The following is a 17,656-nucleotide window of genomic DNA, read 5'->3' on the forward strand; positions in this document are numbered from 1 at the left end:
TGCATGCATGTTCAAGAAAGAGATTGGCTGCCAAAAGAGCCAGCCAATCACAGGTAGCCAATGGACGTCTTGACCAAATAGGCAAGTTGTTTTCCCTGTCAGCCAAAAAGATACATTTGGTGCGACCCATTTGCTGTGCGAGCGAACAGGGCTGTTCTGTGTGATATGCTTTTCCAGGCCTATTTCAAGATACCCAAGTCGATGTTGTTATTGTTGTTATTATTATTATGATTATCATTATTCCTGCGTGCTGTGTAGAGGGTGCGTGTGTGTCTCTCTCTCTCTTAACCAAAGTGCTACCAAGAGGTAAATAATGCACCTTGTTTTCTTTTTTCTTTTCCCTTTCTTTCTCATTCACTTCTCTTTTCCCCTTTGCCTTTTGCACTTGATACATCTTCTACTGCTTATATTCGATGGTCGTGTCTATCCTTGATGACGACTACTACTTTAAGCCCAAACGGCAACGAAATCCTCTCCACTTTCTGTTGCGTGGCAAGCTAAACAACAACAACAACAATAATGCTATTAATGCTGACGCGCCCGAGTCAAAAGGTACACATCATTGCTGCTCTTCTTAAGCCCAGCACTCCGTCTCGTCTCGTGTGTTAGCAGCCCCATTGATTATCTGAATAAAAAAAAGAAAAAGGTCTGTTCGGCTTGACGCTTGAATGCACGGCTCAATGCGGTATGATGACCGTCAGCAACGGCTTAACCATACCCGATCCAGTAGCCCGCTGTTTCACAGAAATCATCCAACGAGGTAAGAAGAGTGAGAAAAGGCGACAACAATGCCAAGGAGACTAAAATCAGCATCTTGCATTCTCGTAGGATTGAACGTAGAAGGTCTCTTTCGCTTATCCGGGGCAGCATCCGACGTTCGATACCTGACCCGCGAATTCGACGTGGGAAACAACCTTGATCTTGCTACGTTTGATATCCACGCAATTACCGGCGTCGTCAAAAAGTACCTGCGAAGCCTTCCAGACCCAGTGATTCCGCACGCCTATCACAGCCCATTCTTACACGCTGCAAGTGGTCCGTGTGATGTCAAAACGCTCCAGAACCTCATCAGCAGCTTACCCGTATTGCACCGCCACCTGCTATGCTATATCCTACAACTCGCATCCGCCATCCAAAAGCACGCCAGTGTCAACATGATGAATCCTGAAGCATTAGCCGTGGTGTTGGCCCCAGTCTCCACCGGTCTTGAGCAGTCTTTGCCGATCCATCCAGTACCGGCGTATTCTGGCATGGGTCGACGAAACGGGGGTGGTCACCGCGCTGCACGATTACCCAAGCGTGAGGAAATGGACGGGTTGATTCAAACAAATGCAAAGTGGACCTATCTGTGGACGTTGATGATCGATCATCGTGACGCCTTGTTGCAACACCATGAGCAGCTCGAACGAGACACGCCTTCCCCCGTATACCCACCGTTTGATATCTTTATGAGCCAGTTCGATTCAGAGCCACGCGAATGCAGCAGCAGTGATGATGAAGACAATAATGACGAGGACGTCGACGACGACGAACAGCAGCAGCAGCAGCAGCAGCAGCAGCAGCGACGACAGGAACAGCAGCGACGACAGGAACAGCAGCAGCACGATCAGTGGTGGCGCGGATTGTTCTCCACTACCAAGTCTGCCGATCAAACTCCTTGGTCATCCGCTTCTGCTGGCCCACGACGTATGCTTCGACGATTAGCATCTGTCTCTTCCATGCGACCTCCTTCGTTGCACCATTGGCGCTAGCTGACTCATCCTTCTCTCTGGCTTATCCAGTGTTTTCTTTTTGATCTTTCTCCTTTTTTGATATGCATGTCTTTTTACACTATGTCATCAACACCACCATTGCTCTCTCTCTCTCTCTCTGTACGTTTATATGCTCCCTTTCTTATTCTTCTTGTATGCCTTTTTAATACTGTTGCTTTTACATACACTACTACACTATACACATGTACGCTTTTGTAAGCCTTATACTATTATATATATTACTAGCACCAAATATACAGTATATCTTTTTTTTGTATATGTCAACTCTATGAATTTACATAAATAAGCTCTTGAATCATGTTACTTTTCTATATGCAACAACTTTTTGCATTAGCTTATTTCATTGATAACTTTATACTTTGGAAATACTTTTAAACTTTACTATACAATGATTCGTATAATATACACCCTTGTTGAATGCTATCATGAACAAAGGGATGAGCGATGACGATCTTGGATATGACGACATTACTATGCCAATGCTATGCTGATAATAATGGCTTTGTCGACTGATAACAAAGATAGTATGATGCGGTGTGTCTCTATATTAGTATGCAAACAATAACAACAACGACAACAAGAAGACAAAAAGATATGCGTGGTGGTGGCCAATGCGGCTGATGTACTACCATAGACCATTGCTAAATTTAGTATCCCTTACTGTTTTCATGTGGACAAGAAAGAAAGAAATACGCCATCAGCTCTTTATTATCATACGCTCGTTTTAGCTAATCATCGATACATATCAATGCTAATGTTATTATTATTGCTCTTTTCTTCTCTCTACTCTGTTTTCCTAAGGCTTCATTCTTGGATTGTGCTGATCCCTTGTACAGAAAAAGTGTAATATTTACACAACTATACTACCTACTGCTGCTGCGACCGAGCCTTCTTTTCCTCGACATGTTTGTGGCTATATATCAAAAGGTGACCAAGAGTTTTGCTGTAGTTTGATGACTTTACTTGTGGTGATCGTAATGATGAGGCAGCAGAAAAGTGCCGCACGCTGGCCATACAGCAATAACTAGTATCTTTGGTAAATGCGGACTGAGGAGAGCAGGTGAAATCCCAAAAAATGGTACAATAACTGATGAGTAGCATCATTAGCAGTTCTTGGATCGTTCTAAAAGAACAGGCTGCTGTCGATATTGATCATGCATCTGAAAAATATATAGGAGACATATCTTGGGTGTAATTATTAAGCTGCTATAGTCCCTTTCTCTTTGGGCTAGTTATATTACATCTGAGAAAAAGGTTGCAAAGGCAAAACGAACAGTGGTTAGCGTAGTGTGTTCTGTACTACATTTGACTTGATGCTCACGACAGATAAAGAGGGCGAAGCATCGAGCCAATCGTTACTTTACATCGTTAGGAGAAGCCTGTCAACCTTTCACTACAATATAAGAAAAATATAAGTTAGAGTATATTACTCTATGTCACCCGTTGGATTTCATGTCTCTGTATAACCGAGTGAGTTTCTCCTCTTTTTCTACTAACACCTCAACTTAAAAAACGGCCCTGATATTGGGTACTTGGCTCTTCTCCTGCCATGTGCTGCTACTTTCTTTGGATGTCTACTTACCGTCTGAAATTCCAAAATTTTGCCACACTCAATATCACCGGCCATACATCGATCGATGGACTTGCGATCCATAAAAAAGAGATCTGTTAACCTTCTCTAAACACTAAATAATCCCACAAGTAAAGCTTATGCCGAGCAAAGACAGAAGATTATATGGATCTTGTGCGATTAAACTAATCACTTACTGCTCTCTGCTACACATGTAAACTAGTGGATTAAACTTTCCGACTAGGGGGAAGGGCAGAACTGCAATCGCATATATACTGTTTCCATATAATAAATGCTCAGCATATTTTGTCGGTAATTACAGCAGTTGAAAGAGATGAAGAGGAGGTGAGGAGGGCTCTTTCATCATTTCTCTTTAGATAAGATGTGAGCATGTTGTCCTATTGTGCAGAACCCACTATAGTACATAGAACAGTAACTACAAAGGAACGCTCTTCCATTGAGACGACACTCGGATCGAATTAGCAATAGCAAAAGCTGTATGAAGGAAGAAACAAAAAGAAAAGAAACAGGAGATTAGCAGTTGCCATATTGGGTCGATCCATGCATTTGCACTACACACCCATATATTAGCATGTTCCTGCTAAAAAGTCACATGTTCACATGCAAAGCTCTCTCGAAACCCTTATAAAGCCCGCACGCAACGGCATCCATCACGGAGAGGGGATCACGAGTTTCGATACGCACGCACGCACACACATTCACAGAGTGGGTAAAAAAACACAACACACATAAACCCCCTTCACTCCCTTCCCAGGGCCAATAGATGAAGTTAATGCTAAGCTAATGACAACGCAGTCTTTCATTTCCGTCTATTTTATTTCGCGAGCATACTCTCTTTAAACGACGACGTTCTCTTTTCTCTTTTAAAGTTCTTTATTTCGCCCTTTATAGTATTAAAAAACCCCCAATATTACCACCCACACAACCTTTATTTTATCTCAATTCAAACACGACAAACAACCATAACTCGCATTGATGGGCCAAGGCATGGTAAGAGAAAAAACAAGAGTACGTTTTTTTCCTTTTCTCTCTCTCTCTCTCTCTCTCTCTCTCTCTGGCGTGTGTATGTGTAGGGATACGTTTTTCGCGTTTGTTTTAATCTTTTTCTTTTTTCAATTAGTCTCAATATACCACCACTGTTTCTGCAGAATCAGCAAAAAACGAAGCTCAAGAGCCAACCTCAGCACAACAGTCACCGCAGCCAACCTGTTTGACAACGTCTTCTGCACCAACCACCCTTCCGCAGCCTCAAATATGGTAAGTTGGAAAGATTGGTGACATCATTGAATGGTGGGGGAAAAAAAGAAAGAATGAACAAGAAAGCTTCCATACTGACACTAGTGTTTCGAATTCAGGCATAAGACCTCATTAGCACAACAACCATCGCCCAATCCATCACAGCACGTTGACCCGTCAAATCAAGACCCAGCCATGTCCGAAGAACAGAATCGTGTAGATACAACTGCAGCAGCAGCACTGTCAAAGCAACAGAAACAGCAACCATCACCCTCGCAATTAGCTCCAGCACCCACAAAGGCGAAAGGACATAGCAACCGCAAGCAGCCGCAACAGCTACGACCGAACAGGGCTGCTAACACACGAGACCAGGATAATACTACTAATAACAACAACAATAACAATGATGATGATAGCAGTGGAACGGGTACAGAAACGCCTGCACCAAGCTCGCCAACATCGATGGAAAAACCCTCGGTAGGGTCCGAAGAGTGGCATCGACTGCGCCGTGAGAACCATAAACAGGTGGAACGTCGACGTCGAGAAACGATCAATGAAGGAATCAATGAGATTGCAAAGATGATACCGGGTAACGAGAAGAACAAGGGGCAGATCTTGCATCGAGCTGCAGAGCATATCCAGACACTCAAAGATCAACACGCCGCGGCTCTTGAGAAATGGACTTTGGAGAAGCTGTTGACTGACCAAGCGATGGACGAAATGAGTCGACAAGTGGATGGATTGAACGCCGAGCTGGATCAAACACGAAAAGAGAACGACGAGCTCAAGCGACGTCTGGGGATATATAATGATAGTGAAGATGCTAATGCGGATAGCAGGGCAGCTAAGCGAATGAAGGCTCAGGTTATCCCAAAGTCCAATTAACCCTTTTTTTCCCGCTCTTCTTCTTGACACACTCTTGAATGTTTCTGTCTTGGTATAGTAGTATATGCATACCCAGCCATCCACCTGCTCTTCCTCTCACCCCCCCCCAAATACTCAACAAATTGAAAATATTCAGTTCATTCAGTTCTTTTCTATTTTTATTCCACACCCACACAAAGCAATAAGAGAAAAAATATGTATTTTATTGACAAACAAAGAATGGAAGTGGAAGGAACGGAAACATTTGCAAAAAGACGGTTTTTTATGTCCATCCACCTAGTGGGTTGACTTTTCGAGTTTGATGCCTTTGCTGGCCTTGCTTTTCGCTTGATTATTTCTGTTATTGTCAAACAGCAATGGTTTGCTGAAAAGCAAAGGAGATGACACTGAGCGCCGTGACGGTACTGCCATGCTCGACAAAAGTTTGAAATGGGATTGAGTGTGTCGTGGTAGGAAAGTAAGGCGATGTTGGTCTATGCGCACTGTAGTATACTGTAGTTGCTCGTAGACTTGGATGCTGCCGTTGCTGCTTTAACAATGATATCTGCGATTTTCTCTTCGCTGCTTGGAACGTTACTGCTGTTGTTCAGATGCTTGTTGATGTTTTTCGATAGGCTGACGTCGTTTTTAAAGCGTATCAAGGACAAGGAGGAGTTGGGTGAGCTAATGGGTAGAAAAGAAACCCGTTGCGGTAGCAAGTGCCTTTTGAAACCTTACAGAGTCTTGGAAGGTCGTTTTAGGTGTCCAAAGGCTACAAACGGCATCAAACGGCAATTTGTATCTTTCGGATACACACACACACACACGCACAAACACGCTGTTGCTATAAAAGCGAAAATCACAACGTACACATCAGAGTAAGCAACTTGATATGATATCAAGATACAGTACGTGTGCTTTATTATGGCTACATACCGACGAAAGAAGAGACGATGTCGGGTTGTATCTTGAACCATAAACAACTAACACCGCGCATGAAAATAATTAAAATTTAGCGCTGCATGAAGTTGGAAAGTGAGATTAGGAACCAGGAACATTTTTAAACCTGATCTCCACCATATGCATCGCTCAGGGTATGTACACGATTGACCATCAGATAACGACATTCACTTGGGCTGAACACAATGAATGCGGATGTCAAAACTTCCACCAAGTTTTTAAGGTCGCTCTTGTGCACTCTCTGACCGAGACAATTGTCATGAAACTTGTGACAAACGTTAGCCGTTGGAAAAAAAAAGAAAACGCGGTTAAGATACATGGCGCAATATTTGGCTTCTCATGAAAGCTTATCAAATTAGTAGACCACCCTTTAACATCTTGATAGAAAATCAGATGTATCGTGGCACTTATTCGTGTAAAACGAGCATAGACGCAATATCAATAAGACCACTCCCTGTAAGAGGTTGTCAGAAGTACGTGGCCAAACCTTTACGGAACGTTTACAGCTTGTCAAAACAACGATGAGTAGGGTACATATATGATAATGACTCTTTTGGATAGCACGCGATAGCTTAAGATATTCATTGAAGAGCTGTCGATAACAGATAAGGACCTTATATTGCCCTTGAAGTGGTCTCTCGCTGCGTAGCTTACCCGACCAACATCGGCGTCAACATAACTGTGGCACCGTGTAGTTGATAAATCAAAGCTGTTAAATATTTATCATCGCCAGCGATGTACCACTGCATCAACCCGTAGTTGACCAGCATATTTACAATGATGAGAATAGCAAGCTTGTAGCTCGTTGTCAACAACACGGATGTTCGCCAGGACTTCCGAATGATTTGAGGTAACTGGTTCCAGAATGCTTGTATACAGACATCTTAGTAAGTATGAAATTAATTAAAGACAAAGTGGGTGTATGGAAAAATAGTCTGCGGGCATGTTGGTAGCAAGTGGAGGTGTCCAAAGCTGCCAGCAGAGAGATCAAGACGGAATGTTTAATACGCTCTGTTAAAGTAGAAAACAAGAAGGCCTGACCGGGCTAAGGTTGTCACGACCGATTTGAGCAGTAGGCATACGATGGGATCGATTTATTATTTTTAGCTTTATACATTGAGTTGATAACTCTTTCTCTCTCCTTGCTTTCCATTTGCGAACGACATGTTCATCATTTCATTATACTTCAACTTTCTTTTCAGGCAAAATAAAGTCGCGAGCAATTCCCACAGTCTGCTTTACCACTTGTCGACATGCCGAAACCCAGATAGCTATGCTCACCGCACCTGATATATAACGCATTAGTAAACCGATACACCTAATTTTTATCTTAAAAATATAAAAGCCTATTAGATTTTCACCTTTTGGCGCAAGCGGCATCCAAAGGAACCATTCTGCAGGTCCAAACCAGCCTTTTGGCAGATAAAACGCTGCTCTCCGTGTATACCAAAATGCAATTATCGTACGCGTTCCGTGAACGAAAAACCACAGCACAGACTTGGCACGAAGTTCAAACGCGGCTTTAGCAAACGCAATATCCGAGTCTAAATATTCCAACCCTATGAGAACAAACTTTTTCTCTACTCCTGCTCTTCTTCCTTTCTGTCATTTCCACGCGAATCCACTAATAACGCGCTTGGCATGCTTGACAATGTATAAAAGCTTACTCAATTTTTCCAAGTCGGCCATGCCCTTATCTAGTTTCCGTCGCATTTTGGCCCATTTTGCAAATTCATCCTAGAATATACCAACCAGCCCAGATTAAACAGCAACTTGAGTTTAATACGGTTGTTCTCATTTCTCAATTTGTCTAGATTATGTACATGACGCTTTACCTGTGAGCTCGTTTGAGATAAATCGCTTTTTAGCTTTAATAGATCGCGCTTCAGCTTTTGTTGTTTGGCGACTCGTTTGTCATTACTTGCTTTAATGTACCATTGGTAAGCCTACAAGTTCGACGTACGAGTGTTTTCGGTTGAGGGAGGTGAACGAGATTTGTGATATGCATTCGTTGTTGAACGAGTTGATGTGTTGAATTGTCGTCATTAGTACACTGTGGTAAGCAAATAATCGTTTCGTATATTATTTCTTTTTACAAGAAAGCGCCCAACCTTTTGCGTGACATAAGAGTATCCGAGGATAAGAATGGTTTCGGTTATTATGACAATAAGTAAGATGGTGGTAGCTAAGTACATTAGGGTAGTTTAAGGTTAATATTGTGGTTGGCAGAAGCGCAGAGAAGAAAAGCGTGATTTTGTAAAGCTGACCACCGTATTTGGCGAATCTGCATAGTCACTGTCACAACAGTGCGTGTTTAAAAGGGGATCACTCTTGTGTTACAACGTATAATATTCACAAAAGCCAACCCCACTCAATTAACAGCAGCATTTAAAACGCAAGGGTGCCGATACTTTTTATTCACATTCTTTCAGAATACATGCAGCATAATTGATACGGCTTGCTTGGGGGTGGAGGTATTGTTTTGAAGGGATAGCATTTCGAATAAGCCAAAGTCGTTGTTTCCGAGTCTTGTTTCGATGGAGGTCCAGTTGTTGAATGTAATTTTCTAAATCTGATATCAGCGTATACTTGAGCAGCTGATGCATATCATGATGATATGCGTTCCAAGTGTACTTGTGGATTTGTGTCCTTTCATGAGCACGTCGAGGCATCACGAACCATTGCTCCATTTCTTTCCAAGCACGCTCGACACCGACATCCTTTGGGTATGCTTGTAACACACGCCGGCGCATTTCGGCGTGACAATCGTCCACTGTGCCATCAAAGTACCAGTCAGGGCGCGAACGAGGGTTGAAATGTGGCGGTGAAACGTAAACGAGTATCTTGCGGAAGCCTTCCAAAAGCTCCTCTGCGTCTCGAATAGGTTCCATATAGTCTTGAGCTGTATCGGCTGCATAATCCGGAAGTTTTTCAAGAATTTTTCGTAGATCACGATGGTACGTGAGTTCTGCAGTCTTGAGTTGGCGTGCGTATGCTACTTGGTCAGCGTGGGCCTTGCGATACGAAAGCGATTTCTGCTGGTAGTAGAGGTCATCAATATCTTCTTCACCACAGTCGTAATTTAATTCTGAGGCTGGCCGTGGCCGAACAGGTGCTGTTGTGACGGGAACTGCGGCTTCAAAGACTTCGATTGGTTCGTGTACAACGCCTCCTGATTCTGCAACTTGAGCATAAGACTTCAAGTTGACCCAAACTGTCGATCCTTCTGAGAAGACCACGTCATCCTTGACCATCTCATAGGCATCCTTCGCTGTCGTTGCGCTCAAAGGGGGGAATGATTCGTCATCTTCCAGGTAGTAGTTGGTGTGACAACTGTTGTTATCGCTGGGGCTGTGTAGATTTTCAGCAAAAGCGAGTATACGGGTTGGCATAACGATGATTGTTTGAACAAAGAAAGTACAAAAGAAAAGGACAGGGAGAAAATTACAGAATAGTGATTTAAAGGAGAATCTGGAGTGTGTGTATACGGGGCTATTGCTGTCATCAATCCAGGGGTTATAAATACGATTTCGCTAGGTATACATATCGGCTGCGACCAACAACCAATGGCGTGGAGGCGCAGCATTTAAGCGGTCGTACATGTCTACATGGTTGCTGCGAAATCGGCTTGAGCACAAATAAATGTGTGAATGATAGGGGCCTGGAGCTGCCATGTGGTCAAGTGATGTCACGTAATTTGCTCTTCATTGGGTTGCTTGGCACTTGGTCATGCATTACCAACGAAAACCTATTCACAGTTCCCATTTCAATGACTCTATGACCGTTGGCTTGTAACGTTAAATCATATGAGCATATGATACACATATTTCTTGCTATCGCCACACAACAATATGCTGAATTATATAAAAAATTCATGTGTACTCATACCTTTGTATGAGTACACTTTTCTATCAACATATGATTTAACTTTTTTTTGTATGTGGCCACCACAGCTCTATCAACAACTGGATTAAAGCAAGCAAAAAAATCTATTAGACATATGCTTTTTTATTAAAGAGGAACGGGTAAATATTGTGCGCCGATATACATCACTGGATAATTATCATTCTGGTAACCAGAGCCTAACTTTTCCTTTGCATATGCTTCTGCCTCGGCACGACGAGGGCCAATAAGCTCCGTTCCTTTCAGAATCAGCTTTTGTAAACTGTTTGTGCTGTTTAGGAGCTGGCACAGACCTTCACTATCCACTCTGCGAGTGTGTTCTATAGTAAGACTTTTCAATGTCTGAAGCTCTCGAAAAGCACATAATGCTCTGCAAGGAATACATCGCAGGGACGATAGCAGGATATTTTCGATAGTACTGCTAGTACGGAACCCGCCTTTTTGAAGCAGCAACTCTGCAAAATCAGACAAACCGTCATCTGTGATGAACCGCCCACTGCAAATGATATTGAGTGTTTTTATCGTCTTGATGCTGGGTACCGCAAGTAGCATTTGATCATTCATATCGTGTACTTTAAGAAGATGAAGGGTTTCTAGTGTGCAATCTGGTCTTGAACCAAGAACAGTCATAGCCCTTGCAAATGCACTGCCGATCACTGCATCATGTGTCATTGTGATATGCTGTAGTTCTAGAAATTTAAGTCGTTCCAATGTTTCAAGCCCGGTAAACGTATCCGTCGTCATATATGCACTTCGTAATACTAGGACTTCCACAGCAGGACATTGTTGAAGCATCGATCCATAGGCAGCTCCATCGCAGTTGAGTCGGTCGCAAAACAGAATACGTAGTTGCTCAGCGTGGATGGATTGTATCAAATGTGACCAGTTGGCAGGCGGCAAATCTCTGTGCTCGTAATCGATGTTCTCCCCAAGCCATAAGAGTTCCAGGTTGTTTGCATTTTTTTGCATAAGCGGCATGATTTGATCTGGTTTATATCCGTTGCCTTCTCGAGTGATAAATGCGCGCAGCCCAGTTCCAGAACTAGTTGTAATAGCAGCAGCAGCAGCATCTCCTCTTTCGTTCCAGAACGGATAATTGTCACGATACCCGATATCCATTGGGTCGAGTAAGACGGAATTGACTTCGAGGTGGGAGATTAAAGGGCATAAAGTGAAAAGCGTGTCGAAATCAACGATAGCGTCGCGAGCATCGGGTGGTGAGTGCAAATACAAGTCTATAATATTGTTGGAGCTGATTAGACAGCGTAGGTTCGGGCATCTCTGTAAAATCCGTTTCAAGCGAAGCTTGCTTATCACGGTGTCCAGGCACACGTGAGTAAGACTTTCGAACACCAAATTCGACGGCAAGCCAGCTGCCACAGTCGGCTCTTGGTCATAGATTCCAGAGCGCCAACCATCACTACTTGGTTTGAACGTGAAATTCTTTAGGCGTGGACAGGCTCCAAGAACATGCAAAAAGGAGAGATTCCATTGGTGGTCGATGAACTTCAGTTCGGTCATGTTCTGTGCTAACTGGCGTAGTAGGCGTAAGAAAGCTCCCTGATACACTATCTTGCAGAGCATAAACTCTTTTCAGTGGTGACATACAATTTAAATATCGCGTTAATCACTTTATATATCCCTCGATGTTCCATTTAAACATTGTAGTTTTGTAGCTTACCAAGAGAATCCACTTCAAAACATCCAAAACTAATCAACTTTTGCAGTACTGTAAAAAGCTCTTCGTCTTTATCATACCCGGATAGCGTAACTTGCTTAAGATGATTTCCAATACACTGGGCGACGCGGTGGTTCTCCAAGTACTGCTTATGCTGTTCGAGGTGCAATGTCGTCCAGACACCCTTTGTGTATTGTGGGACCCGGTCTCGCCACGCGTGACAGACCGCCATGCAAGTAAGACAATCACGTTGTTCAAGTCGCAAGAAAATGTCGCAAATAATGTCGAATGGCAAAGCATCCAAAAAACCCAACGACTGGTCCAGTCCAGGGGTAACTGTAACGTCATTCTCGCCAATCATCGTAGTAAGGTAATGTTGTTATGTAGAAGCATTTGCTGCGTTGTTATACGAAAAACGCAACGTTCATATATTCACGTTCTCTCCGAAGGATAAGAGTCGCAGCCACATGATGCTATCAAGCGGGGCAAGTATTTTTCAACACGAACGACCGATGCGACTCGACTGAGAGAGGGCGCGGATTCGGAGATGAAGCCTTGGATTACTAGCTCAGTTGTTCGTCAGCTTGATGTTGCCGGTGAAGCTCGCGAAGAAACATGATCTTTCATGGCTGATACATTCGAGTGGTGAGCGTGTTGACAGTACACAGGGAAGTTTCCAATCGCTCAGCCGATGTGTTCGATTGACGTTTGACACCCAACAAGGCGCGCCCGTCAATTTAGCTGTCACTTAGGCCTCAGTTGCCATCGCAAATGTTTTTTACATCAAAGCAAAGTAGCAGCGACAAAAGCTCGCGTGATACACGCTATTAAAAAACGGAAATATTTGTAAAGGAAAACAGAGAAAAGAGCTATTATATTATTTCAAAGAATGCAAGAAAAATAACAAAGGTGAAAAAAGTGTCTAGCTGAAAAAAAAGAAGAAGGCATTGGCAGTTCTCTCGTTCATTAGTTTGACAATAAACGAGAAAGAAGGAGGTTGAGAAAAGGCACAAAGCACCTTTCAACCTCCATGTCCACCACAGCCTCAGTCCCAGCTCGAAGCTGGAACCTACACCGCCAATCCTTCCAGCAAGCCTTCCGGCAAGCCTTCAGGAATGGCACCAATGCCAATGCCTTTTCCGTCAATTCCTTTTTCCGTCAATTCCTCAAGCGTTATTTCAAGACTATCTGACAGACCCACCATACTCCGGAGAGTACGGCAAGTCCAGGCTACAACAGACACGCTTGTGATCGTCCAAGGCGGGACCCGATCGTTCAGGATAGCCACTGAAGGTGATCGAGCTCTTCTTCGCGGGGCCGATGCGACTAATGGTCTCCCAAAATGAACAATAGACCTCGACGTAGCGCCCACCTTTGTGTCAAGCCAGGAGTCGAACCTGCAAACGTGCCCAGAAACACTACCGACACATACAAAAAGTTGGTGGACCTTTGAAAAAGGCCACTACGGTTATTCACAGCTGAAACACAGGTGTGAGCGTGTGTAAAGCAGCAGAAGCAGTGTTATAAAGGAATTTACCTGTGATTGGCTTAAGGCCGCGTTTATGACGATTACGACTGCGCGAAATAGAAAAGCATGGAGATAAGGGAAAGAGAAGCGAAAAGGCAACTGAGCTGAGATAGCCGGACTTTATAACCATGGGAATTCTTATCGATTCTGATTGGCCGCCGCTTGAACAGCAAACTTCTCAAAGCTGCCCCGCGCAAATTTTGTGATTTGGGCTGGTGTACCCATAGTCGTATCCTAGAATGGACGATACTGCTTCTGTTGGATATGCAGTTCTGCACCACTCCCTCTTTCAATGAAGATGGTGATGAAGTACGCCATGCGCATGTATGGATAAATAACAAATAGTAAATGCACGTTATTTGCAGCTTCACGCGACAAACATGATGTGACAATTAAACAGGCCGATAAACAACTTTTCTCAGCTACACATCTACCAGCTTTTAAGATTATTATTGTCAAGTACCATACCCTTAAGCTCAAGTTTCAAATGATAGTACAGACAACAACAGCGCGACGCTTCTTGTCTTGCCCTCTCGATATCCACCTTGCCACGAGGATACAGCGACAGTTTAAGCTAAATATAATTCCCCCACATCGTTCTGCAGTGAAACTTAAGCAGAAGTGCTCAGCTGAAACTACATCCCCACAATCACTGAAGCATAAAAGTTAAATGAAGCACAAATGTGCATATGTAAATTGTCACCGTACAGTGAACGCCGGCTGTATACAATTGTTCTGAATTTTAGCCAATGCAAACTCTTTCAGATAAAAGATCAAACCACTCTATATCATGATAATGGATTGTACTGATGTTTTGCGGCATGATAAGCGCTTTTTGAAAGAAGAGCTAGAGGAGCTTCTCCTATGATATCACTCCTTACTTTTTTAGAAGTATCAATGGTATCATCAATACGTAGTGTTTATTAGTTATGAGAGCAAGATATCGAAAATACAATAGTAGAGACTATTCTCTATGTCATGCTCTGTGTGTTTCGGTATGATTTGAGATCACTACTGTAGCTTATAGATACATAGACGTTACATTCTCAAATTCTATCGTTCTAAGCAGAATCTTGGCTTGCTATGATGTTTTTGTTCAACTATAGACGTCCGACGGGCAGTGGTTTTCAATGAATAACAATACCGGCAGTTGTATGTATGCATCATAGAAATCGCTCTTGAAAGCCGTTCCTCGGCTCGTATTCAGTCTCCTTGGGAAGCATCTTTGCAGGCAGGTAAAACTGCAGCTAACTCAAGCAGAACCACTTGGATTCAATGAGATCGTATTAAATTAGCAATAATATGTTTAAAGTGATAAAGTAAACAGCAAGAGAAGCTTAACCAACGACAAACACTGTAAGAAAGATGTAGATTGTGAAAGTAGAACTTTTTACTCAGGAATCTCTCCAGCAGTCTCTCCCTGCACGACCTGGTTTCCAATTTCAAACTTGCCATCACGATGAAGCCAGAGCTTGCAAATATGTTTCGTGCACCGGTCCGCAATAGTTTGGACGTGAATTTTTGCTAGTTTGGATTTGTAAGCATCCCGTATCATGCATAATGCAATGACGCCAAACAACCCTGACACAAGCCGCGCATTTTTATAACTTACTTGAGGGCCAACCAAGGTCTAGATCGTACAGAGAGGACATGTTAGAGCGTTTGTTAGAGACGGGTTTGCTCGACATAAAGTGTAGGTGTGGATAAAGAATAGACTTTGGAACGGACTGAGGCCACAAGCCATCTTTCCGTTCCAGAATTCTCATCGCATATCGAGCACATTCGTGTTTCGTTTTGGACAATGTTGTGTGTAAAATCATTTATTATTACTTCAAATTGGAGAGAGATGCGCAAAGACGTTAGAGATTGTGAAAGAGAGACTGCGTTACTTGGACGGCGAGATCCTTGTGTAATTTAGACCCGTTCGATTGTTTTGCAGGATGACCTGTCGAAAGATATTGACAGTTTGATGCATTTCTCCTTTCAGCATACCCAGCGTAATATTGCACATGGGGACGAGGAGAGATCAATATTTATGGATATCTAAATTTGTGTTCGATGACATGTAGTAATCTTCCAGCTACATAAAGCATAGTTGTTACAGGGCATCTTTCGCGCAGCAGGACAAAGCAGGCAGGCAGCTGTCGAAGGGCGATTATTATTGACTCATTCAAGTCAAGAATACATGCGTTTCCATTTCAGACGTGTGTTGTAATACTTGGATTATATTGAGATGATTAATAAGAGACAATGCAGCCGAGCACTACGCATAATCTGATTGCTTCTTCCACCAATCAAAGGGCATCCCTTTCTTTTCATGACTGAGATCACGATACCACACCGTGTAGCGAGCAGTGGTTTCGACACACAGACACACTAAATTCATATCCCGTTCCAGAAAAAAAAGGATTATGATTGCTTCTTGGTCGATTCACTCTCTTCCCTTTACTATTCCTGCCCATCATCCATTATCAGTAAAGAGTATAAAAGAACAACGGAAATTGGCAACCTGCCCCCAAAAAGAGTTATCATGGATATCATACAGCCTTCCGAATATTACGACGAAGTACGTCTTTTTTTCTTTCACTCGCGGTGGTGATTGGTTAATTAATGGTTTGTTATGATAATTAAGAAACACCCACAGCGCAGTCACCATCAGGGTATTTTCATCACGCTCACAGACATTGCCCATTGATTAACTTGGAGCTGTGGATAAAGTATCAGACTGCGTGAAAAGAGACAATGTAGCACTACATAGTAGGCTGTTCTTAGTCTTCCTAATATGTGAGCTAGAAGAAGAAGATTACTTCAGTCAGCCTTCCTACAGTAGTGCCTTCTTTTTTAGACCTTATTCCGTCGCTTTTACAACATGGCGACGAAATGTGGGTTTTACCGCTGCTGATGCTGCTATTACTAGAATATCTCATAGGCGTTGCTGTTTACTTATTCAAGACATAGCACGCATCCAAGTGCCATGCTAGATCCCCACCCCCGTTGTATTCTGTTCGTAGTTCGCAGGATCCTATGCCATTCGAATGTAAATATTAGTTTTGTAGCGTGACCATTGTAGGACAATCAATAATGCATTGGCGACACGCTTTGGGTACAGTCATGCACCGCAGGATGTCACCAAAAGAGAGCTCGTTTAGGATCACGGTGAGCATCATGTCCATACGCTTTTCAAGCATATGGTAAGCTTCATTGGAGAGGTAGAATATTGTGTCTGTCAGTGGATTATATCGGCGGAACCCTCCTTCACCGTTATTCAGAACCCTGCGCATATCGCTATTGCTTTCTTAAATCTCTGTTGTCTGATCAAAAATACGTGTGGCGATATTATATGTCCTCAAATAGCCGGGGAAGTTGTCGACAAAGAATAGGGCATCACTATACACCTTAGTGACTTTGCCCTGTTGCGCGTATGCTTCGACGCGGACTGCCAGGAACTGCTCTAAATATCTGTGTAGCCGATCGAGTGCTGAGGTAGATTCATGAACTGCTGTCGCGAGATTGCGTGCTTGGAGGGCTTCGCTTCGATTTACTTGCAAAGTGTCTTTCAGTGAAGCCAGCGATGGCAACTCGGTCACAGAGTCCATGTGGGGATCAGGAGTTACGATCCCATCAGTACGCCGTTAATAAGTACTTTGTGTTGGGCAACAGCGAGAACAGGCCATACTATTATAGCAACGACTCTTAGCGGTCACTTATGCCTCAGTTGCCATCGCAAACGTCTATTACAACAAAGCGACAAAAGCTCGCGCGATACACGCTATTAAAAAACAGAAATATTTGTAAAGGGAAACAGATGGAAGAGCTCTTTTATTATTTCAAAAGAATGTAAGAAAATTAACAAAGGTCAAAAAAGTGTCAGCTGAAGAAAAAGAAGAAGGCATTGGCAGTTCTCTCGTCCATTAGTTTGACAATAAACGAGAAAGAAGGAGGTTGAGAAAAGGCACAAAGCACATTTCAACCTCCATGTCCACCACAGCCTCAGTCCCAGCTCGAAGCTGGAACCTACACCGCCAATCCTTCCAGCAAGCCTTCCGGCAAGCCTTCAGGAATGGCACCAATGCCAATGCCTTTTCCGTCAATTCCTTTTTCCGTCAATTCCTCAAGCGTTATTT

The 17,656-nt window shown here is 43.2% G+C and overlaps 7 protein-coding genes across 7 annotated transcripts; 2 read left to right on the forward strand and 5 right to left on the reverse strand.

Annotated features, from left to right (window-relative positions):
- Positions 1 to 645: 645 nt before the first annotated feature.
- On the forward strand, positions 646 to 1,751 carry BDB00DRAFT_765538 (Rho GTPase activation protein; the record flags this gene model as incomplete). Its single annotated transcript, XM_053119516.1, has 2 exons — positions 646 to 760; positions 868 to 1,751. Coding segments are annotated over 2 exons (999 nt in total), but the record flags the coding sequence as incomplete, so codon positions are not given.
- A 2,644-nt stretch (positions 1,752 to 4,395) lies between these two features.
- Positions 4,396 to 5,749, forward strand: BDB00DRAFT_828923 (uncharacterized protein). Its single transcript, XM_053123897.1, has 2 exons — positions 4,396 to 4,620; positions 4,719 to 5,749. The coding sequence occupies exon 2, from the start codon at positions 4,795 to 4,797 to the stop codon at positions 5,482 to 5,484; it is 690 nt and encodes a 229-aa protein (XP_052978682.1). The 5' UTR covers positions 4,396 to 4,620; positions 4,719 to 4,794; the 3' UTR covers positions 5,485 to 5,749.
- Positions 5,750 to 7,211: 1,462 nt separating this feature from the next.
- Positions 7,212 to 8,680, reverse strand: BDB00DRAFT_828927 (WRB/Get1 family). Its single transcript, XM_053123898.1, has 5 exons — positions 8,535 to 8,680; positions 8,259 to 8,369; positions 8,091 to 8,160; positions 7,785 to 7,967; positions 7,212 to 7,709 (listed from the first exon to the last, which is right to left on the reverse strand). The coding sequence occupies exons 1-5, from the start codon at positions 8,616 to 8,618 to the stop codon at positions 7,603 to 7,605; spliced, it is 555 nt and encodes a 184-aa protein (XP_052978683.1). The 5' UTR covers positions 8,619 to 8,680; the 3' UTR covers positions 7,212 to 7,602.
- Positions 8,681 to 8,754: 74 nt separating this feature from the next.
- BDB00DRAFT_828930 (uncharacterized protein) lies at positions 8,755 to 9,900 on the reverse strand (the record flags this gene model as incomplete). Its single annotated transcript, XM_053123899.1, has 1 exon — positions 8,755 to 9,900. A coding segment is annotated over exon 1 (974 nt), but the record flags the coding sequence as incomplete, so codon positions are not given.
- Positions 9,901 to 10,434: 534 nt separating this feature from the next.
- On the reverse strand, positions 10,435 to 12,365 carry BDB00DRAFT_873501 (uncharacterized protein; the record flags this gene model as incomplete). The annotated part of the gene is made up of 2 exons (XM_053127096.1): positions 10,435 to 11,915; positions 12,008 to 12,365. The coding sequence occupies 2 exons, from the start codon at positions 12,363 to 12,365 to the stop codon at positions 10,435 to 10,437; spliced, it is 1,839 nt and encodes a 612-aa protein (XP_052978685.1).
- A 503-nt stretch (positions 12,366 to 12,868) lies between these two features.
- On the reverse strand, positions 12,869 to 15,444 carry BDB00DRAFT_929794 (uncharacterized protein). Its single transcript, XM_053128979.1, has 3 exons — positions 15,145 to 15,444; positions 14,927 to 15,056; positions 12,869 to 13,401 (listed from the first exon to the last, which is right to left on the reverse strand). Exons 1-3 carry the CDS (start codon positions 15,350 to 15,352, stop codon positions 13,074 to 13,076), a joined length of 666 nt encoding a protein of 221 aa, XP_052978686.1. The 5' UTR covers positions 15,353 to 15,444; the 3' UTR covers positions 12,869 to 13,073.
- A 1,132-nt stretch (positions 15,445 to 16,576) lies between these two features.
- On the reverse strand, positions 16,577 to 17,128 carry BDB00DRAFT_873503 (uncharacterized protein; the record flags this gene model as incomplete). Its single annotated transcript, XM_053127097.1, has 2 exons — positions 16,577 to 16,755; positions 16,858 to 17,128. The coding sequence occupies 2 exons, from the start codon at positions 17,126 to 17,128 to the stop codon at positions 16,577 to 16,579; spliced, it is 450 nt and encodes a 149-aa protein (XP_052978687.1).
- Between the last annotated feature and the right edge of the window lie 528 nt (positions 17,129 to 17,656).

The sequence above is a fragment of the Zychaea mexicana genome (assembly GCF_025766255.1).
Source record: "Zychaea mexicana strain RSA 1403 chromosome Unknown BDB00scaffold_48, whole genome shotgun sequence".
Classification (NCBI taxonomy): Eukaryota; Fungi; Mucoromycota; class Mucoromycetes; order Mucorales; family Lichtheimiaceae; genus Zychaea; species Zychaea mexicana.

Coding starts and splice junctions, on each gene's coding strand:
- BDB00DRAFT_828923 (XM_053123897.1), top strand. CDS start 4,795: ATGTCCGAAGAACAGAATCGTGTAGATACAACTGCAGCAGCAGCACTG.
- BDB00DRAFT_828927 (XM_053123898.1), bottom strand. CDS start 8,618: ATGTACTTAGCTACCACCATCTTACTTATTGTCATAATAACCGAAACC. Junction 8,161..8,258: donor TATCTCAAACGAGCTCACAG/GTAAAGCGTCAT, acceptor GGTATATTCTAG/GATGAATTTGCAAAATGGGC. Junction 7,710..7,784: donor GATGCCGCTTGCGCCAAAAG/GTGAAAATCTAA, acceptor GTTATATATCAG/GTGCGGTGAGCATAGCTATC.
- BDB00DRAFT_929794 (XM_053128979.1), bottom strand. CDS start 15,352: ATGATTTTACACACAACATTGTCCAAAACGAAACACGAATGTGCTCGA. Junction 15,057..15,144: donor AGACCTTGGTTGGCCCTCAA/GTAAGTTATAAA, acceptor AATCCAAACTAG/CAAAAATTCACGTCCAAACT. Junction 13,402..14,926: donor ACTGCTGGAGAGATTCCTGA/GTAAAAAGTTCT, acceptor GCACGTTTGCAG/GTTCGACTCCTGGCTTGACA.